Source organism: Thermobia domestica, chromosome 1, assembly GCF_964235325.1.
Source record: "Thermobia domestica chromosome 1, izTheDome1.hap1.1, whole genome shotgun sequence".
In the NCBI taxonomy this organism is placed as follows: domain Eukaryota; kingdom Metazoa; phylum Arthropoda; class Insecta; order Zygentoma; family Lepismatidae; genus Thermobia; species Thermobia domestica.
In genome coordinates this window covers 384,614,944-384,637,735 of record NC_137454.1, presented here as the reverse complement: position 1 = coordinate 384,637,735, position 22,792 = coordinate 384,614,944, and the positions used below count along the sequence as shown (strand labels likewise).

Below are 22,792 nucleotides of genomic sequence, written 5' to 3'. Positions count from 1 at the left end.
TCCTGGCTCAACTGGCTGTTAATATTACTTACATCATCCGAAGCATTATCCATGAAAAGCCAATACTCCTCCAAACTGAAATGCCCCTTTCCTCCGCATTCCAGGTCCATTAGTACGTCACTGTTTGTATGCCTTCTTCCCTTTCCAAAGTTCCGATTGCAACAATAGCAATGGAATCGCCTAGAATATCGCATGTTTCATCAATTGAAATCCATATATTTTTTGTTAGCAGCACTTTTATTAAGAATATCGTCAATAGTTCTGTTGTATGCACTATCAACGTTGTCTTTTTTCAAGATGATTGATTCACTTTGAATCTTTTGTTTTTGTGTATTTATCGAGAAAGTTTTTACAGGAAACATTTCCTAATTTCCATAAAGGAATGTTCGCCTGAACTTATCACAGATCATTTGGAAAACTGTTAGTACGTGAAGGGGATTCCTGAATGTTCCAAGAAGATCAACCTTTTCGGCAACTGAATTGTATGGCCTTGCAGATTTGAGTGCAGTATGTTTTGCAGTGGTTATATGGTGTGTGACAAAATAACGCTTCAGCGATCACTTGGCCAGATAAGAGCAAGCCAAATCTTTGGTATGCTGCTATTCATGTATGGATAAACAGCAGTAGAAGAGAAAATGGTAACAAATTACTTCTAAATTGTGAAATTGCATTCTTTCTGAAAAAATTGTAATGTCCCGCATGATTGTGTTTACAAACTTCAACTACGTGCATTTTTCTACCGACTACTCTAGCTGCAAACGACGGAGACAACAGCGATACCATTGGTCACATGGCAACAGAGGAACAACAGCGCCACTGCCTCGGTTGGTCAAATACCCTTTCTTGGCTTGCAGTGGAGCCTAGGAAGTACCTCACCTAATCCCAAAGCCTTTAGCTTGCAGTGGAGCCTTGTGGGAAACTTTACCTCTCTTTCTGCTTGCAGTGGAGCTGCAGGAGATTCCTAACCACAACACCGGCCTAGCTTGCAGTGGAGCAGTGAGTGCCCTACACCTCCTCACGTAGCTTGATCCGTGAGTATTCCTTCCCGAGACCGTGAGCTCAAGGGGACACATACTTCAACCAAAACATTAGAGGATTTGTATCTATTTTATATCGCAGTGGAATTTTGTAATAAAACCCGGTAATGGGAAAACAATCCCGGGCTGTAATTTGCTCTACCAACACCTGCACAAGCAAAATTTTACAATATGAAAATTGCAATACATGGTATTTATGACATTTTGCCATTAATTCCGGGCTTTACTAATAAGAAATGTCCCTTTTATTCTCATTGCCTTTAAATAAAACCCACATATTATTCATAGAACAACTTTACTAAAATCCATCAATACAGAGTCTAATAATAAAACAAAGTAACAAAGAAATAATGGTAAACATCAAAATCACGGACTAGAAAGACTACAACCTTACAGAGTATTTGAAAAACAACTTGCACAAAGCCTACATTGACAGTAAACAGGGCTTATAAACACTTACCCTTGGTTTGAATTCAGCTAATGCAAGCTAAATTTTTGGTAGAAAAATAGGAAATTTCATTATTTAATTAAAGTAAATTTTAGTACTTAAGTCGTCTTTCCGAGACACATTTTTCTATTTTTGTCGAGACATACCGAATAAGAAAGGAAGCAATCGTTGTACTTCTCAATTGGAAATATGATTCACAAGACGGTACGTCTATATTATTTTCCCTGTTGTACTCTGATTGTATGAAATACTTGTTACACAGTCTATTTTGAAACTGGTTTCATTGACGAATCTTGGAAATATGTGTCTTCTATTCTTACAAATTTATTTATTCGTGTAGCTATTTTTCATAGCAATAACCTTGAAATGGATAAAGCAATTTGAGTACATTTTTATATAAATTAAGGAAATGTATTTACTTACAGACATAATTTGATGCTTATTAGTAAAATTTATAGAAAATAATTTCTTACCGCGTCTAAATTGTACAATCCGAGGCAAAAAACCTGCAACATGAGGATGTATGTTTATTGTGAAACTACGCCTTCCAGCACAGGGAATGAACATAACGTCTAAGTGGAACGAATCACGCCAGGATAAACCTCGGCCTCCTCCCGTGCACACTTATTTTGGAGCAAAGTACTTCGTCATTTCACAATAAACTTATATGCTCATGTTGCAGGTTTTTTGCCGCGGATTGTACATAAACTATACTGTTTTGGCAAACATTATCGCCTTTATTGGCAGCTTAGGGTATAATTCACATGCAATTCTTGTTTTTTAGAATCACATCTTACACTGATACGAGGGGCGTCCAATAAATTATCTACCTAGACAGAAGGGAATGCAGACAGGCTCACCTGGTCATCACTATTTTTCGATGTAGTCACTATGGAGATCTATGCACCGTCGCTATTTTGTGGACAGTGAAGAAATCCCAGAGAAAAATAATCCTTGTCATGGCCTGTTGGACCTCGTTGTTCGACGAAAAACGTCCCCGCGGGTGTTTTTTTCAGGTCTCGGAAAAGAAATAGTCACTAGGGATCCACATTTCGTCCCCTGTCACCAGTTGAGCCAGAAATCCGCAGATCCATTGTTAGCGGCATCACACGAACATTCGCTACGCGGCGTAACACATACACCCTGCTCACGCCCACTGCGTTGCTCCGACTGACCTAAAATTCCGCAGCGGGGTTCCCCACAGTGGCCTCGGCGTGCGTGTCAGCCGTCATTATGCTGCGCCTCTCCCTTCCTGTCTAGGTAGATAACTTATTGGACGCCCCTCGTAGCGTGTGCTCAATTCAACCCTAGATCCCTTATACTCAAACAAATTTGCAATGATTTTCTGTTCTCTTTGCTTCTACAAACAATTTGTACTAGACCTTTCGTAACACATGTAATGGACAATTAGTTTTGTAGAACTTACAAACCACCGAAAAGAACTTGTAAGTTTGTTGTTGCAATCATTAACCTATAACTTAACACATTTTTTTAACTTACCACTGAATTAATTTAAATTCAAGTTAAGACAGTGCAGCGTACTATTACAAATTTGAATTTAACAACCTTCTGCTTGATAGTGAAAGATGGCAGCCTGAGAAGAGATACATTACACGTGAGTTAGGTGACATTGTCTGTCGAAACAGTATAAGAAGAAGTAATTATTATTATTATTTTGGGAAACTGAGGAAATATACTTGTATGTATGCTATTTTCAAACTGTTTCAAATCACGTAATATAACAAGATGTAAGCAGAAGACACATCGAAAATATAAAACGTATGACAATTTAATTTCCAGTAATGTATATTAGAGTCACACAGCCACTCTAAGAGAGCGTGTTGTCTTGTTGGTTAAAGGAGAAGACAGATGATCCCTGAAAGTGAATGATAACGAAATTATTGGTGAAATGAAATGTGAGCCAAACCGCAGAAAAACTCCAGACACGATTTTCTTTACCATGTATTTGTGTGTCGGAGATCGATAGAGGTGAGCGTGTTGTGACATGTTGGAACATCAGCTTAGTGTTGCTAATTTAGCCATTTTATTCTGATTAGTAAAAATTTGGTTTAACAATTAGCTACAATTTTGGCCTATTCTGAATTCATAATTGTCTATTTCTATCCATTTACTGTTTTCTAGCATTAGCTGAATTTTCTCCAATCAAAATTTGCTTTAGAAAAATATGAACTGAAACAGATTATCCTGCTACTTTCTAATTTTTCTGTTTTCAGCAATAGTCTTGCCTCCGAAATCTGAACAAACAATTCGGAATCCGAACTCCCAGCACATTGTTCATATGTGTTTGTGGGAATATTTTTCTAGTGCTCGGGCAACCAATGCGTTGTGTCGCTCACTTCGTTGTAGAAAACTGTAGTGAAAGAACCTCGTACGATTTTTCGCTGCTAAATTTAGGCTTTAGTGCCAATTTTGTGTTACTTGCTTTTTACACACATACATAATAACAATTTAATACATTCGCCACTGGTCCTAAAAAAAATCACTTATTAAAATATTAATTAATAATATTTATCTTTAAATAAATCCAATGTTTATCTCCAAATCCAATTCTTCTTTGCAATCGATACCAGAAATTAAATTGTCAAACTTAACAGATATTTTTTTTTAAAAAAATATATACATAGAACTTTAATTGTATAAACATTACTTTTTGAATTTAAAACAATGGAAAAAGATAGAACACTTGCACTTACACGTAGCGCGTATGTAAAAGAGTGTGTGATAAACAACAGATACAATCTGTTACGTAAAGAGTACAGTTTGCTATATTAAAGTACAAGGTGACGCGAAAAAAAAAGAACACTTTTTAATCGATTCTAGTGCTGTCAGTGGAGGAACGTAAGTATTGAGAGTCGTCGCTTCCGCTCGCAATTCTACGTTTTCAGTCGTCATTATGAATTGGCAAAGAGCTCATCGTGCGTAAGCTGTCAAATTTTTTTTTCTTTCTTCAAAAGTAGCAAAGTTTTTTTTTTTTTCTTTCTTAGAGTTTGCTATTCCACGTAAAGAAAATCCATATCAGAAGACTATCTTGCAGTGGGTCGAGAATTTTCGAACATCAGGTTCAGCGTATAGCTGGCGGACTTACACGTGCTCGTACGCCTGAAAACACTGAGACTGTGAGATACCTATAAAATGTTTTACAGTGACGTAAACATTCTCCAAGGAAGCATGCTGCAGCTGTTGATCTTTCTAGGAAGAATGTTCCAGAAAGACCTACAGTGACCGCGAACTGTTTCCAATAACATTTTATATTTCTAGAGAAACAAATCTTTGTTCTATTATCCTTTGAAATGTAGGAGGTTTTATTTGGTCACCCTGTACATAAAAACAACCTATCAAAGTAAAAAATGTCAATTTTTATTAGCAAGAACTATATACTTTTTTTTAGCGCTTTAAAAGTTCGTTTTTTCGCTTTTTTCGAAAACTACACACATGAGTTTAACTAAAAGCATGCCATTTTGTTCAGACTGACCAGATATATCGACTGATATACGTCCCAGAATAATATTTTAATTAATTTAAGACGTAATTATACTTTTAGGCTATTCCTCATTAAACGTATTTTGTATTCTCACCGTGCTAATGTTACAATAAAGGGCGTAATTAAGGGTAGGTATGTTTCAGTATCAGTTTCACCCCAGTGGCTTCGTTCTCGTACAGCATCAATTTTTAGATTAAAAAAGATTTTTTTTTTTAAACCTACCCATGAGCCCATGCACATCATTTTGAATTCATTTCAACTCAATGAATTCCGTCAGCTGGTATACGAGGTGTGTTCAAAAAGTATTGAACCTTTTGTTGGCAAAAATTTGGAAATCCGAAACACTAATCCCCTTCAAAAGTAGTCTCCTTGGTAATGCACACACTTCTCCCAGCGCTTCCGCCATTATTGGAAACACTTCAGGAATGCAGTTTTTGGAACGGTGAACAACCGTGCCGTCCTATTCTGCATGATGTTTTTTCTTGATTCAAATCGGGTCCCTTTTAGTGGCATTTTCAGCTTGGGAAATAGCCAAAAGTCACACGGAGCCATGTTGGGTGAATAGGGAGCCTGACAACACACAGGAATGTTGTGTTTGGCGATGAAAGCCTGAATCAAATTTCGCATGCACACTACTCATGCCCGATTTCTCGTTCAAAATTGAATGTACCGATCCGATTCAACGGTTTCCGTTTGGATATCGCCAAGCTTTTGGCAAAATTTGATGCAATATCGCTGCTCAAATTTTTCTGTCATTTTACCAAAAAAAAAAAAAAAAGTCCTCAAATCCGACGACCGCTCACTACACATCTTCACTCGTTGGCTGACTGCCAGGGACTGACTCTTTCTGCAGGCGGCAAAAAAAAGTCATGACTACTCATGAGTAACCCCTCTACATCTACACTGAAGAAAGTCCCCCGCGCTTCATTGGTTTACGCGGGAAAAAAATAAGGTTCGATACTTTTTGAACACATTTCGTATATCTCATCTTTGGACTTTTTTTCCCGTTAAACATTAATAATATTGTACATTTTTTAAAAAAAATTCTAAATTCCCTTATCCTTCCTCTCATTTACTACTAATACACATTTCCTTTGGTGCTAGAAGCTAGACAACGTATGTCATAACCCCATATATACACAAAGAAGCATCTATATAAAAATACATTTGTACACATCAGCATCACATTTACAGGTACAAACTTTTAAACATTATATATATAATGATTTATACATTCAATAAGATTAAATATACAACGCAAATTTATCTTTATAATATAAATAAGTTAAAACAGTAATATCAATCAGCACACTGTCAAAAATACACTTATGGAGTATGTAGCCTAACTTGGTGTTAGCATTATGTGGTTTTGTTGAAAAATAATAATAATACGTTGGGCTGCTTCACTTACAAAAGTCAGCCTTCAACTATAGAGTGCACTAAGCAGAAGACACAATAAACAAGAGATCACGTTGATGAAAGTCCAGGAGATGATGCGGCTTATTGTGTGAGAACTACGAAGATGATATCGGGAACAGGATAGAAATGAAGTATTTGTACATAGTTTAGCTTCTCTTTTTCAGGACAGAAAATGTAAGACGTTTATCTAAACTTAACTTGGGACCTGAATCACATGTGGTGGAACCTGGTTCTTTCGTATCAACCATGACAATTCCAAACCAATTCTCTACGACAGAGAGCACGAAACTAGATGAAATAATGACATGAAGTGTTTAATTTAATGTTCTTGGTTCATGACCTCTTGTTTAAAGTAAAAAATTAATTTCCAGCTTAACCTCCCACGATTATGCAGCGAGACAATGGGAGTCTCTGATGATAATAGAGAATGACATGATAGAATGAAGAAAGTGGAAGGAAACGGGAGAACCCGGAGAAAACCCACGTACACCGGTGTTTATCTACCACAAAGTACACTTGGCACGAGTTGGGATCGAACTAAGGACCCTACACACTACAAATGAAATGAAATGTTCAGTTTAACGTACCACCAATATATCTTTCAGGCTTAGGGAAACGATTAAAGCAAGTGAATGATAATGAAAGAATTAGTGGAATGAGAATGCGGGAGTACCCCGAAAAAACCCACGGCCACAATATTGTCCACCACAAACTTACTTGGCCGGAGATCGAACCAAGGACCTCACGCAGCAGAGGTAAGCGCTCTACCCCTGAGTTACCGTGTTCCCCTCCCCCACGCACTAGAGATGAACGCCCTACCACTGAGCTACTGCAGACCCTTAACTAAAGAGAACAAATGATTAATAAAAGTGAATTTGAATTAACATGAGATAATGGTGAACTGATAACGTGTGCAAGCCGGAAGAAACCCACGAACACGATGTTATCCACCACATTCACATGGCCTGGACCCACGCACCAAAGGTGAGTGATCTACTATTGAGCCACCGTGCTTCAATAAAACTAAGTTAAACTACATGGACAATTAACGATGGAAAAACTTGTGAAATAAGAATGTATAAAACAGGAGAACCCAGAAATAGCCGATAGATACAATGTAAGCTCATATTGTCTGGAAACGAACCAGAGTCACTTTTTCATAAGATATACGAATTCTTCCACCAAACCACTTGCTTCTTCAATGAGATGAAACACGTAAACCAGTTTATGGTAAACTATTATTTATGTGCTACATACAGTTTGACACCATGAAGCTCTGAATGAAAGGTTCTTTCAAGAAGCTAGTTACTATGTGCATTTGCAAAATAAGGCATGAGATGATATGAACAAAATGGAAAATGAAGGTGATTTAGTTTGGGTTCAGTGTTGTAGCATACGACAGTAGTAACGACATATTCTTACTTTTCTCTTTTTCTCTGAGGGAAATGAGGAAAGGTAGGGATAATATATATATTAATGGTGCTGTCCCGGTTTCTGAAAGTTATAGCAAGAGCCTCTGTGAAACATAAAAGAACATTTTTTTTTACATCAAATTCAAAATTAAGGGAAGAAATGTACATAATATTGTTCAATTTCAAAAGTTTAATTTATATTTGAATTTTGATCAAATGTACTTGAAAAATACCTGCTTGACAATTGCTAGGAAAGAGCGTGTCTTTTTCAGTTTTAGCGCCTTCAATATCCACGCAGATTGCACCGTTATACGAATCTGACTACGCGTATACTGTATTCCCACGGTTATTGTTCTTTAGAAGTCGGCCATAGAAAGCTGAAGTATCAAACACGAGGTAAAGATGTATCTTGTATGTATTCGTGCAATCTGAATATTAGAATGAGTGCAAGTATTTATAACCATGCAAAAGGACGGAAGCCAAACTAGAACACCTCACACTTTGCCCACCAAAAAGCATTAAACTTACGTGGAAATAAAATATGACCAAAACAAAGACTTATTATTCGACAATTAAATGCCTATATTACAGTTTCGGCAATATATTATTGGTTTCATCACACAATATTAGCTGATGTCATTCTGATATGTCTGACGAAGGCAATGATATGTTGCCGAAACTAATACGGATTAGTAATAACTATTTAATTTGGTCAGATTTAAGTTATACAATATTTGATATTTGAAGATTAGTGATTGAAAGAGAAAATTGTAAGAGGGGCTATGATCACATTTTTCATAGTCCAATGGGCAAATACTTTGTATTCATGGGAAAGTCCTGCTACTCTAAGACAGAGGTGCCCTAACTCATTAGGCTGACGCTCAGAGTTACGATTCCTTTACCTTACTCTCGTCTTCCCCGCTAATCTAGTGGCTAGCGCGCAGCTTTGATTCCCGCGTTCAGATTCCCGGTAGAAGTGTCCTGAAATTTAACAGGGTGTCTACTGGAATACCAGAAAGTAAATTCATGACTTTTTCATGACTTTTCATGACCTTTTTGTTCAAATTTTCATGACCATGGCGATAAAAATTTGCCATTAGTAATAATAAACCCCTACCATCAGTGGTGCATCGGAACTATGCGGGTTGTTAGTCTTAAATATCACTTATTGTGAATCTTAAAGAAAGAATCTAAAATTCTGCCGCCTTGTGCTCGAGCACAGAATAGCACTTACCTAAATAAATAGGGCCTGCTCTTACCAGTGAATCACTCTATACTGTATTTGAAGTTTTAATTATTCATCTAGCAGAAATTTGTCTGAAATTAAGCACTCAGAGAACTGCCCAAAGACAAAACAAATTATAAAAGAAATTCGTTTTAAAAAATAGATCATCAAATTTAAAATCTGCAAACTCAAGCGAATAATTTGCATAAGTCTAAAGGCCCAAAAATACACAATTTACATTTCTTAGAAGTAAAGAAATAGCAGATCAGAAAGTTGGACAGTAAAAAGTTGTTACTATATTGCAGAGACTAGAAGATGAACTGGGGAGCAGCTAGGAAGACAGTAAAGTACCAGTTAGCCAGCACTAACTGGTGGGGGAAATTCTCACAATTACTGACCTGATACAACTGTTTCAGTACATGCAGTATGAGGTATAAAAGTATGAAGTATAAAAATATACTCTGAGATTTCAGATTTTCATGACCAGTTGGGTAAATAAAGGACTTTTTCATGGCTTTCATGACCACTAAGCAAAATATATGACTTTTTCATGACTTTCGTGACTTTCATGACCAGTAGACACCCTGTTTAAGTGGATTATGATGGTTCGGGCTCCACTCTAAACTGTAGGTCCATGTTCACAAAGCCTTGGTGCTAACGGGACGCTAAATTTAACTAGTAAACATCAACTTCACCCTCATGAAGTGAGCATGATGTTAGTCCAATGTGGAAACCTTCGCTTCATGATAACTGCAGTGGAAGCTTGTCAAAAAGGTTCTGAAACCGTGGTCTTAACATGATAAAGAGAAAACGCTAACCCTTTTTTGTTTGTTCAGTTATGTTGCATATGAATTTACAGCCCTAACTTACGATGATCTGTAGGTAATGTGTTAGATCCGCTATGAAGAAATATAACCAATAATTATGTATCAAACTGGTGCCAGTAGTGACACTAGAAAATGTGTGTCCCTAAACAATTGTCAAGCAGTGTACTACAATCAAAAGATCATTACATTCTCGCTACTCATGAAAGATTGTCTTACATCTACAGTATAGTTGACTGGTTCCCTTTATGTAGAAGGTATCACAGAATAATGAAGACAGGTCGGTGATTATTTGGCTTTTACAAATGAATGGAATGTGACAAACTTACACAATACCCAGAAATCGCAATACAAATAGCTTTGTACTTAAGTCTAGCGGAAAATGTGCAGGGAAGACAATACAATCAGGCCTTCCCTTAGTCATATCCAAAACAGTATTAAAAAACCAACTAAGAACTACGAGTATAGATTTCCATTGCATTCATATTTCCCACGTCCCAAGTAACTGGTAGGACTTCGGAGCCGAATACATTTCTGTATACTTCATCAATCCAAGAACCGCGTAAGGGAAAACGGTCAACGTCCCAACGTAGATGTTGTAGGGAATTGGTGCAGTGGAGCCAATAGGGCAGAACCAAAGCCCTCTTCTCGTGGCGTCTCTGATGTGATGGGAGAGTCCAGCGGCTACAGTCATCCACGTCAACTGCTCTACACACCTGGACTTGAAGTAATAGCTGTAGCACCACATCAACCCACAAAGGGCCAGCAAAAGACTAGTGCAATGGAGAAAAGGCCGATGATTCAGATGCATTGCGTCCTGTAAATACATTAATAGAAAAATCCATTTTACTCTCATTTTAAATTTTCTAGTTACAGAATAATTAATGGCAAACACTTATTTCCTTTCAAGTAGATTATAGTAAGTATTGGTATATTACATTCAACACACGAACTTCGTCAACCAGGATTGCAAATCATGAAATTCAGGACACGTTATACATTTCCTAATAGTTTCCGTGCATTACAACTTTCAAACTGTCTTCGTGCAAGTAGATGTTCCCTCTGCAGCCTAACAATCGTTAAGCATAGCTTTCAGTATGCGAAGTCTCACGCTCGACTACTGATGGAACACTAATACCATGATCGTCTATTAAGCAGCTACTTGAATTAACCACTTTCCGGATTAACTCGAATTATTACGTTTACAGATACTATGTAAAAATGGATCAACCCGAATTATTTTGGGCATTGCTTTTCCTTGCGTTCAGATTTGGATTAACCCAAAATATTTCCTTACGATGTAAATCGCTGAACTGTGCGACTCTTTGTGCTGGATTGAAACGTACAGAGGTTGTTTCCGATCTATGTTGCCGAACTTATACACCCTGTGCACTACCATCAAGCGGGAACAGAACGAAGCTGCCAGTCATGTGGGCACCTTAGACCACTGACTGTGCGTGACATAGAGACCTGCACGGGCCGGGCTTGGGCGGGCCGATTCTGCTATTTCTTTGAGCCGGGCCGACACTGTTATTTCTTTGGGCCGGGCCGGGCTTGGACTGGCCGACACTGATTTCTCTTCAGGTCGGGCCGGGCTGGGGCCGATCAATTGCAATTCTTTAATAATTATAGACTTTCGTTAAATGATAATTGGAATAAAGCCAAACGTTGAAGTGTATCTGTGAAAAATGTTACAAAGAATGCAATAGCTATTTACAGTTTGTGTTGCTTAACGGCTCCACTTTCACTATAGAGGATTGCATGCATTATGCGGTAAATTAAGCTCTGACCTTGACCTTCACTGAACTCAGAATATAACAAGAAGAGGTGGGAATGTTTTGCCTGTCGCTAAACAATATTGCCATCTTCACTTTATGCTAAAAATCAATTTTTGTTACAGGAAATGGAGATTTTGTTCTCTCGATGACAGGCAAAGTTCTAGGAGGCAATGGTACCATTCGGGAGGCAAGCGTCAGGTTGTGAACCAGAGTTTAGAAAATGTTTCTGAGGGTTAGGTCAAATTTAGTACTAAATTTTGAGAAAGATTGGGGCTCGAGCTAATTTTTTTTTAAAATTATCGGGCCGGGCTTGGGCCAAAAACTTTTAAAATTTATCGGGCCCGGGCCGGGCTTGGGCCAAGAATTTTAAAAATTTATCGGGCCGGGCCGAAAATCTCCAAAACTTTTCGGGCCCGGGCTGGGCCGGGCCTAGGTACGTTCGGGCTGGATTGGACTCGGGCCGAAACATTCGGCCCGTGCAGGTCTCTAGCGTGACAGGTGTGGGAAGTACATATCGGGACAAATGCTGCCGAAAATAAGTACTTATTAGGAGGGCTACATAACTGACCTTACCGACGTGAACTACAGTTATAGAGCCATTATCAAACTGTCAAGAAGCGTGGATTCATTGTGTCCAAAAATGGCATATCACGGGTGTTTAAAGAGCAGGTAAGGTGTGGCGTGGGATAATTCCTGTTGGGCTGTTTTGGAACCGGTTCATGGGATGCCAACCAATGATGACGGCGCCATGGAGCTTCGTACAGGACCCACTTCTCATCACATGTCAACACCCTGTCCACAAATGGCTCTTTGCTCAGACGAGACAGCAGAGAAACACAGGTGTCTGTTCGCGTTGCCTTTTGGCCCGGAGTCAAATCATGTGCGACCCATCGACCCAACTTGTAGTGCTTCCCAAGTTGGAGGGGCTACCGAATGGTTTCTCCACTCACACTGAATTGTAGTCTCAGTTTCTCACATGTCTGGCCACTGTTCGCCTCAATTACTGCCTGAAGATCTTCATTTTGGACAGGTTTTGGTCTTCCGACACATGGTGTGTCTTCGAGTGTTTCGTCACCGTCCTTAAACTTGTTAATTCACCGCTGCACTGTCCGCGTAGTCACGACACCCTCACCAAAGGCCTGGTATATCTTCCGCCCCGCTGGAGCGGTGTCTGACCCCAGTTTGAACTCGTAGAGCATGCACGCTCTAATGACGCTCTGTGGAGACCCCATGTTCACTCTGTCCTTACGCAAGTTCACGGTGTAACTGAACTGCAACAACCAGGTAGTATGTTGGACATATCCACACCAACAACTAACCTTCGCCTTATCTTCATTCGCATTCAACTCACGGTGTGAGGGCCAATTGAAGATAGACCTCCACAAAAAGCGACGGAACTTTTTTGGTTACCGTTATGGTTCGTATACCAAGTTTCGTTAAAATATCTGGAAGAGTTACGAGGGAAAATATTTCTCAATCCTGTTTGTCAATACAAATGAGATATTTTTGGAGAATCGAACCCAGTAACTATATTGTTATCCTTCTAATATACCTTGCATTAGTCAAATTACACCACTCAATTACCTTTCGCTAATTAAAATGCAACAAACTCACGTAAATATAAGATAAAACAACATTCACTTCCCTTGTCTGACTCAGAGGTAAATTGAGCTCATCCGTGGATAAGTGGTTAGCGTACGCACCTTTGGCGCGGGAGACCCGGGTTCGATTCCCGGTAGGAGCTCATGTGGTTCGGATTCCACGTTAATCAATAGGTCCCGTCTCATATAGCCTCGCCGCTGAAAAGGACGTTAAACTCAAAATCAACTCAACTCAACTCAGAGGTAAATTATATAAAATTTGTTGGATATAAGAAGAGGAATGGGGAGAGAGAAGGGGAGAATGCTATGATTATTTTTAATATATGTGCATGAATTTTCTGTAAGGGTTCTTTCTTTTGCATAAGATAATCTTAAAATTCTGAGCAGGAGTCATGAAAGCATGGTTTCACTATGAGCGCTGCTTTTGATGTTGCCACATTAAAGAGACTTTTATCTTTAAAAAATGAAATGAAATGAAATCTTTGAGTATAACGTCCCACAATTATTCCCTTTAGGCTAAGGGAGACGATGTGTTAAAGCAAGTGAATGATAATGGAAGAATGGTGGAATGATAAAGTGGGAAGAGACGGGAATACCCCGAGAAAACTCACGGACACCATGTTGTCAACCACAAACTTATTTGACAGGGGATCGAACCAGGGACCCAGCGCACAAGAGGCAAAAGCTCTACGCCTGTATCTTCAAGTCTAACACATATTCATTAGACTAAAGATGAGCTCCACATAAGCAGACCAGAACACACAAAACAAAAACTCAACCATTTTGCAAATGTTACCAACAGTGATGTGTAGGTCCTACACTTGAAATAATTAAGTGCTTCGAACAAAGTGATTGTTAAAAAAATAAATTTAAAAAAAACGGAATACCGGGACATTTAGCGGAAAACCGGGAGAGCTCCTGTAAATGCGGGTCATCTTGTCAGCATGACCTACGGTTCCAAGGTCTCTTCCTCAGTGTATAGTATTCCCCGATCCTGTTAAACCTACGACATGATAAATGGATTTTTCACTATGGAAAATCCCAGAATTCGAATCAAATGAAAAACTATACCATCATATTAGAAGCATGATTTAACTTGTACCTCCATTTTTTCCTTCATTCAAAATTTTTTCATCTACGCGATCTTCTTCAGCAACGTTTTATGCTGCGTCACCAAACCCTTTCCTTTACGTATCCTACTGTGCTTTTTTAGCTTTCCTACAAAATACAAATTAAAACAGAGTATTCCGCAGGCTTTAATTAAATTATTTTTGATTATCACCTATTAACTGTCAATGTAATTTTAACAGCCGACTCGCTATTATGTAAGGGCCGCGGTGGCTCAGTGGTAGAGCGTTCACCTCTGGTGCTTGGGGTCGCGGGTTTGATCCCAGCCCCCGCCAAGTGAACTTTGTGGTGGACAAACACCATGTGCGTGGGTTTTCTCGGGGTTCTCCCGTTTCCTCCCACTTTTTTCATTCCCCCATTTCATTCATTACTCATCATCACCGTCTCCTTTAGCCTAACCGGCATAACCGTGGGACGTAAAACTCAAAAATTTCATTTCACTTTCATTTTCGCTATTATGTAAAAGAACTAGTTGTTTTAATTGGCAGTTATTTATGGAATTTCACAAAAGGAAAACGCAGGAAAAATTGCCACAAGGTACAGGTATCAGGATGAAGTACAAAAGGATATGAAAGTGATGAAAATATCAAGGGTGAAAAACGGTGGAATGAAAAGATGCCGTTAGTAAAGTTTCGTATACGGCTAAATACAGAAGGATACTCGCTTAGATTTATCTATTGACTAAATCTAGAACAAAATCTCCGGGCATACCGGCAACAGTTCAAGATGAAAATACTGAAGCGAGTGATGATCAAAGACCAGACCTCTTCAATAACTACTTCTGCAAAACATTTACTTTCCTTCCCTCTACAACCCATCTCCCCCCTCTCCACCCCATCTGTTCGGACACCTTATCCATTCTCTCTACCACCCCGGGCGAAGTTCTGGCTCTCTTGCTATCGTTATCTCCACATAGATCACTTGGACCTGATAAAATTAGTCCTCTCTTTCTCAAGAAAACTGCTTCAGTTATTGCGGTTCCTCTATCTATCTTATTCAATAGATGCTTCAAGGAAGGGTATTATCCCACCAGTTGGAAACTAGCTCACGTGACCCCAATATATAAATCAGGACTTAAAGATCATGTATCCTCCTATAGGCCAATATCTCTTCTTTCTGTAATATCAATTATCTGCGAAAAAATAATCAAGGACAGGCTACTTAAATTCACCTCACCTTACATCCATAGTTCTCAGCACGGCTTTCTACCGAAAAGCTCAAGTCTCTCAAACTTAAGTACTCTTCTTTCCTGTGCAGTCAAATGTATGAATAACAATACTCAATTAGATGTTATCTATTTTGATCTCTCGATGGCCTTTGATTCTGTCAGTCACATTCATCTTCTTCATAAACTCTCCAATAGATTTAATGTACATGGCAAATTTCTCTCTCTAATCACAAGCTACTTGAAGGACCGTAAACAGAGAGTTGTTCTTTCAGGGGCGACTTCTAACCCCCAACCCGTGATCTCAGGGGTGCCTCAGGGGAGTGTACTTGGGCCTCTGCTGTTTGTCCTGTATATGATGATCTCCACACGCACTTATCAGCCCAACCTAGTGGCCTTCTGCTTTTTGCTGACGATTGTAAGTTATACAGAGAAATATCGTGTCTCCATGACACAATTGCTCTACAGGAAGACATAAATTACCTTACAGGCTGGTGTGAAATGTGGCACTTGAAACTCAACAGTAAGAAATGTGACAGTATTACTATTACTTTGAAAAAGTCTCCTGTTCCCTCCACATACCAACGATTCCCCTATCACACATTCTGCTAGTCATAACGATCTTGATGTCATCTTTGATTCAAAACTCACCTTCTCTGACCACATCTCCTTAATACTAAAGAATTCAATGCGCATGTTGGGACTTCTTTATCGATTCACCGAACTACGCACTGTTTCTTCATTAGCAACTTTTTATAAGACTTTAATAGCGCCCAAGATCGAATACTGCTCTCCCATATGGGGCATGGCAGCACCTACACATCTCTCCAGACTTGATTCTGTTCTCAATTTCTTCATTGCTAAAGTCCGTTTTCGTGTTCCTGCACTTCGAATATTATCTAAGAAGGAGCTCTTGCGACATCTTAATATTCAGACTCCTGAAGTACGCAGAATTATCTCTGACCTGAAATATCTACATAAAATAGTTAATGGAAGCTTAAGATCGGAAATATTACTTCAGGAACTATCCTTACGTGTCCCTTCCCGCATCACCCGGAATACCCACTTATTCCATCTTGCCCGTCCTAGGTTGGCTGTTATACAGAGGTCTCTTTTTTATAGAATACCAAAATGTTATAATCAAGTAACAACTGATGTGGACATTTTTTCGAGCTACCCAGTGTTTGAAAGAGTAATTAAACGAGCTTTGTCGGAATAGTTATACTTTTACACTCTTTTTTTCTGTGTTGTTGTTATTGTTGTCTTGTGTTTTTTTTCTTTCTTTTGTTAGCATGTCCCTGTGTAAAATGGCAAAGTTATGCTGTATCTGGGAATTTGTTCAATAAATAAATATTCTATCACATTATGTTCTATTCTTAATCAGCATTATTCAATCTTTTTTTCCTTTGAAGCACACCAAAATACGTTTCAAACTTACGCGACACCCCTGCATGTGATTTTTTTTCCTAGATGCAAAAAAGCAATCACATAAAAATACATAAAATATATTTCTTTTTTTATGGAACGATTATGAGAGACAAATCTTACAAACAAATTACGTAAGACTCTTGAATAGAAACATATTAACATAAAAGAAACTTATGACTCTTAAGCTTCCCAGTTTTAAACTTGGAAGACAAGTGTGAAATCAAGTCGATTGGCGATAAATTTTTATTTTCTTCTAAGATAATTTCTTTGCAGAAGATCTTAAAAGACATTAAATATCTCGCGACACAACGGTTGAGAAACGCTGTTCTTAATCATACGCAACTTAATACGCTAAGAATGGATCTGTTTGTTTACCTTTATGCTCAAAGATCCAGCCGCTATAAAGTGGTCCACGTCTATTGCAGACGCTATCAACCCACAGACCAATGATTTGGCGAATCTTGCTAAAATGCTTATGTGATCATCAATAATGAACCACGTGAGTAAACCAATGATTCCGTGGGTGGCGCTGTCTGTCAGTGCTCGAGCAACGATCTTCCTCTTCTCCATTCCCAGCAGTTTATCTCCCAGGAGGCATACACATGCAATGCATAACGACAGAAGGACAGACGTTGTCCATGAGAACGCTAGGTCAAACAAATAGAAGAGCATCTTCTTGTCTGTACAACAACATTTATCTGAAAAAAAAAAAAAACTTATTCCAATCTGAAAAAGAACAAACACTTAATACTTTTATTGCAATATAGGGAGCAACGAAACGGAACTTATACCGCAATCTAGGAAAAAAAAAAAAGCCCTCCCCGCTAGCCTAGTTGTACACAGCAAAAACTGAGGTGTTGAAACAACACAAAATGAATAGCACCTTAGCGTATTATTTGTGTGTTAATTCAACACCAACGCCTTCCGAACATATCAGAAATAACTCGTTACAAGCTGTGAGAATTTGCTTTTTTGTTTGTTTGTTTGGGATAAGCAAAGATTTATGCAGTATATTTGGTATTTATACCAAACAATGAATAACGTTCTATGTTTTCTGTAATCGGTCACATAGTTTTGTAAACTTGTGAATTGTCTGACAACAGTGACATTAGTAACAGTTCTGCCAGCTTCTGCTTTTACGTGCTGACATAAGAATAACAGACAAAGAAAACAGATGGCAGCACTGCTATTCATGTAAAGTCAGACAATTCACAAGTTTACAAGACTATTATTATGACCAATCACTGAAAACATACAATATTATTCGTTACTTCGTATGTAAATTGCAGTAGTTCATTGTTTTCCAACGAAAAATCTGTCCGAATATATTATCAAAAAAATATGGATAACAAAACATTGCAGAGGATTGCAACTCAATAACGCACACTCAGGTAACAGAAAGTTTTATTTAATAACTTGTAGATGCTATTTAACATAGAAAAGGAACTCACCTTTGCATCTGGTCTTTTGTACTCTGTTGAAACTTAATATTCAATATTTCAGCCCGTGCTGAGGCTATACCGCAAACTGGAAGAAATCACTGAGATATTATGAAATTAATTCCTGTACTACTGAAAAATTCCACGCATTCACAAAGCAATAACAAGTATTTAACACTTAAAAATTCGAACTTGTGCGTTCATTTGTAAGGTGTAAAATTATTCTCGAAAAGATTTCTCTTGTTTAATATTTTCATTTGTTAGTATTTCTAACACTATGTGCACTATTCTCTTAGAACGGTCCATTCCAATCAATGTATGAAATTTGTATTTGGTTATGAGAATGTTAATCATGTCCTCAATCAAGTGTGTCACAGCGTAATTACACGTAGTTGTTGAACACTGTTGCCAGAAGATGTTAATGTGAGACTTCTTATACGTTATGTATTAAATGAAGAAAAAGATTTATTTTGTTATTGATAAGTCTTGTAGTATTTGATTATACAATTCCCTCGGTGATCCAAATTTCCCTCTGCATTAAGTGTAGCATTTTCTGTCCTGATAAAAAACGATTCAAAAACATTCCTTTCTATGTTATTGAAGAAGAATATAGGACGTCAATTCTATTTATGTCATGTCCTGATACTTGCAAATACTTTGGAAGTCCCGACATGAGAAGTTGCTCTCCTTTGTATCCCTAATATGTTCTTCCACCCTTGTCGATATGTTCCTTATCGTCATTCCTATGTAGAACTCACTGCATGTACATGTTGAATAAATTGCAGGTAATGATATCTATCATTATAATAATTTTTATATTCCGAAAGTGGATTTTCAAAGTTTCTTCCAGATCTCACTGAAAATTAATTCTAAAAGCATACCCAATTCTTCTGTTTCTTTCGGAAACTCTCTGTAAGAGTGGTAATGGGACCCACTTGTCTACTTTGGTTTTATTTATCGGATTTATATAATATTCCCACGTCAAGTTTTCCCATTTTTGAGTGTATAGTACCGTAATTAAATCCGTTTTTTTTCCCATTTTATGAATGTGATTCCAACGATCTTTCTCTTCTGTGCCCTCCAAACACAATTTCGGACGAATCGTGGATTATTAACACAACCATTCGCAAACGTCTTAAAGTAGACGCACCATCTTTACCGTTTATATTCAGAGTTCCGACAATTCTCTCTCTCTCCCGCTCACACACATGCACACACAAAAAAGTACCACTTGGACCAATTACTTCTGACAGACCTAAAAGATCGCTAAATTGTTGTCTAAATTAATGTCTGATAATATTTAAAATTTTGAATATTCAATCAAAAACATCTTGGAAATTTACTAGACGCAAAATCCCTTGTCAACGCAAATGAAGTATATTTAGCACTTATAGACGTCACGGACATGCACAACTATTCCGATTGATTTTGACATCCTATGCACTGAAGAAAAATTAAGAGAAAATATAATTTAAGTTTCGTATCTGATATTTTATGAAATCACTAAATTATTAGAATGTTGTTTGAATAATAATTACTTTCAATTTGAAAATAATATGTATCTAAACAGGAACAAGGATTAGCAAATGGGCAGTCCCTTATTTTATTTATTTATTTATTTATAATAGGTTTCAGATACAGCACTAGGCCATTTTACACTGAAACATTTTAACAATTATGTAACATAACAATAGAATAACAATTTGAAATCAAGATGGTACAATACAATGGCAACATTACAAAGATAGTTTATTTATAGATGATCTGAAGGTATGCTCATTTGAAAAAAAAAAAGTCTATAGTTTCTGGTAACTGATTATACGTGCTTACAGTTCGGTTTAGAAGGGACCTTTGGACAATATTAACTCTCGCAGCTCGAGTGTAAAAGAGATTACTAGATCGTGTTGTTCTAGCGGGTACGCGAAAATTGGTCTGACTTAATAACTGTTCACATGATATATGGCCATTTACAATTTTATGCAAAAATATTAGGTCAGAAATTTTGTTTCTCACTAGGGGAGATTTGATATTGAGAAATGTTAAAACATCATTTTTTGGAAGTGTTCGAAGGTGAGGTACTCGGTAGGATACAATGGCTAAAAAGAAATTAATTACATAATTTAATTTTTTCAGATGAGTAGGGCAGGCCATAGACCAGATAGGAGAACAGTACTCAATAGTGGGAGCAACATATGACTTATAGAACAGGCTTAAGGAATTAGGATTTTTTTATGTCAGTGAAGCGATAAAGGAGTCCTAGTTTTCTCATAGCAGTACAAGATATTGTGCTTATATGATCCGCAAAAGTAAGCTTACTGTCAATGATAACACCAAGATCTCTGAAAGAGGTGACAGGATTTATGTTCTGATGACCAATTTTGTAGATGTGGTTTATAGGTTCCGTTTTTAGAAAAATCGTAAGAGAAGCACATTTTTCGATGTTTACATTAAGTTTCCAAGAGTTACACCAGTTGAGAAGAATAGAAGCATCATGCTGAAGAGCAAGAGCATTGTACTCTGATTTAACTTGTCTGTAGAGTTTGCAATCATCAGCAAATAGAAGAATATTGGTAGAGCTGTTTGTGAACAATAAAGGCAGATCGTCCATGTATAATAAAAATAGAAGTAGACCCAAAACACTGCCTTGAGGAACTCCAGAAGTTTTTTGGTCAATATATTTATGGACCCTTTGGGTCAATATATTTATGGATCATTATGAAACAAAGATTTTACAATAAGACAAGTATAAATTCATCAAGTGTTTCTGTTATGTTGATGACCCTTTAACTATTTACAATGAAACAGCACTAACAGATTTATTCTCTGAATTTAACAATATTCACTTAAAAAAAAAAAAAATAGAAAAAGAAAGTAACATCGGAGTAAATTTTCTAGACATCCACATACAACTGAAAAATAACAAGTTCTGCTCGTCTGTATACAGGAAAGAAATTGCCTCGAAATTGTTTGTCCATGAAGACTAAGCATATTCACATCTTATCAAGTCCAATATTTGGATGAATTTATTTTTGAGAGCATTTAGATACAACACAGAAGATAAAGATCTCCGAAATCACATTCAAAATTATATACTCTAGGAAAGAAGAACGGATTTGAAAAAAGGAGTCTCATTAGCACTCTATTCGGGGGGAAAAAATGAAATGAAATCTTTAAGTATTACGTCTCACGGTTATGCCGGTTATACTAAAGGAGACGGTGATTATGAGAAATGAATGAAATGGTGGAATGAAAAAAGTGGGAGGAAACGGGAGAACCCCGAGGAAACCCACGAGCACGGTGTTTGTCCACCGCAAAGTCCACACGGCGCGAGTTCGGATCGAACCAGAGACCCCAAGCACCGGAGGTGAACGCTCTACCACTGAGCCACCGCGCCCCCACTATATCCGGGAGTTTCCGAAAGAATTAGGAAAACTGATTATCTTTTTGAAATAAATTTTGTGTGAAATCTGGAACAAGTTTCGAAGATTCACTTTGGGAATATAAAAAATTACTATATGATCATTTTTCATTATCTTGAAGTTATTGAGCTTTTTGTACATGCAGTGAGTTGTACATAGAGATAACAAAAAGGAACATCTCTACGAGGGTGAAAGAACATATCAGGGATGCAAGAGAAGAGGAATTCTCGTGACAGGACTTTCAAAGCACTTGCTTCAATAGAACTGACGTCCTACACTCGTGCTCCAACAGCATAGAAAGGGATATTTTTGAATCGTTTTCATCTGAAAAAATAAAATAAAATAAAATAAAAAAAAGAGCTACACTTAATGCAGACGATGGAAATTCGGATTACCGATGAAATTGTACTACAGGGTGAGGCATAAGTCGGCTAACATCCCTGTAGCACACGAACAGCTTGGCGTTCACATTTGGTTCATGGTATATGTTGTTCGGGTGGGTAATGGACCATATTGCGCGACATGGTTGCCATAGCGACCATCTTGGATCCAGCTTTGGATTTTTAAATGGGGGACACGAGCTCGACCTCAAGAGAAACAGTGGTGTAGTCCAGTTTCACCTATCGTTATTGCGTCACAAAGGATGAAAAGTTAGCATTACAGCGTGTGTTCTATGAGCTGTCCTTCTTGAGCAGATACACTGTAAGGCGCCTCTCTCTGCAAATACGCATGGACTCGCAACAGCATGTCCGGGCGACGGCTTCACAACATTGCAAAATTCGCTGCATCAGATGGTGGATATCACGGATGGGTTCTTCAGATGGCCCAGCGGAAGAAGTCTAGCAGCGTACGATCTGGATTGTGGTGGCCACTCTATCGGTCCCCGTCGCCCTATCCAATGTCCCGGAAATTGCCTATTGAGCCACTGGCGTGAACAGCGCATAGTGAGGTGGAGCCCTGTCTTGCT

At 38.0% G+C, this 22,792-nt stretch overlaps 1 protein-coding gene across 10 annotated transcripts in view; it reads right to left on the bottom strand.

The window, feature by feature from the left end:
- Positions 1-1,315: 1,315 nt before the first annotated feature.
- LOC145664832 (transmembrane protein 267) overlaps positions 1,316-22,792 on the bottom strand; it is a 33,430-nt gene continuing 11,953 nt past the window's right edge. For all 10 annotated transcript variants that reach the window (XM_081731839.1, XM_081731833.1, XM_081731880.1 and 7 more), the window contains 2 exons: positions 17,343-17,665; positions 1,316-10,684 (listed from right to left, as the gene is read on the bottom strand). In XM_081731839.1, the coding sequence (XP_081587965.1) occupies positions 10,349-10,684; positions 17,343-17,665 (659 nt within the window). In that variant the 3' untranslated portion in view covers positions 1,316-10,348. The remainder of the gene's footprint in view (positions 10,685-17,342; positions 17,666-22,792) is intronic.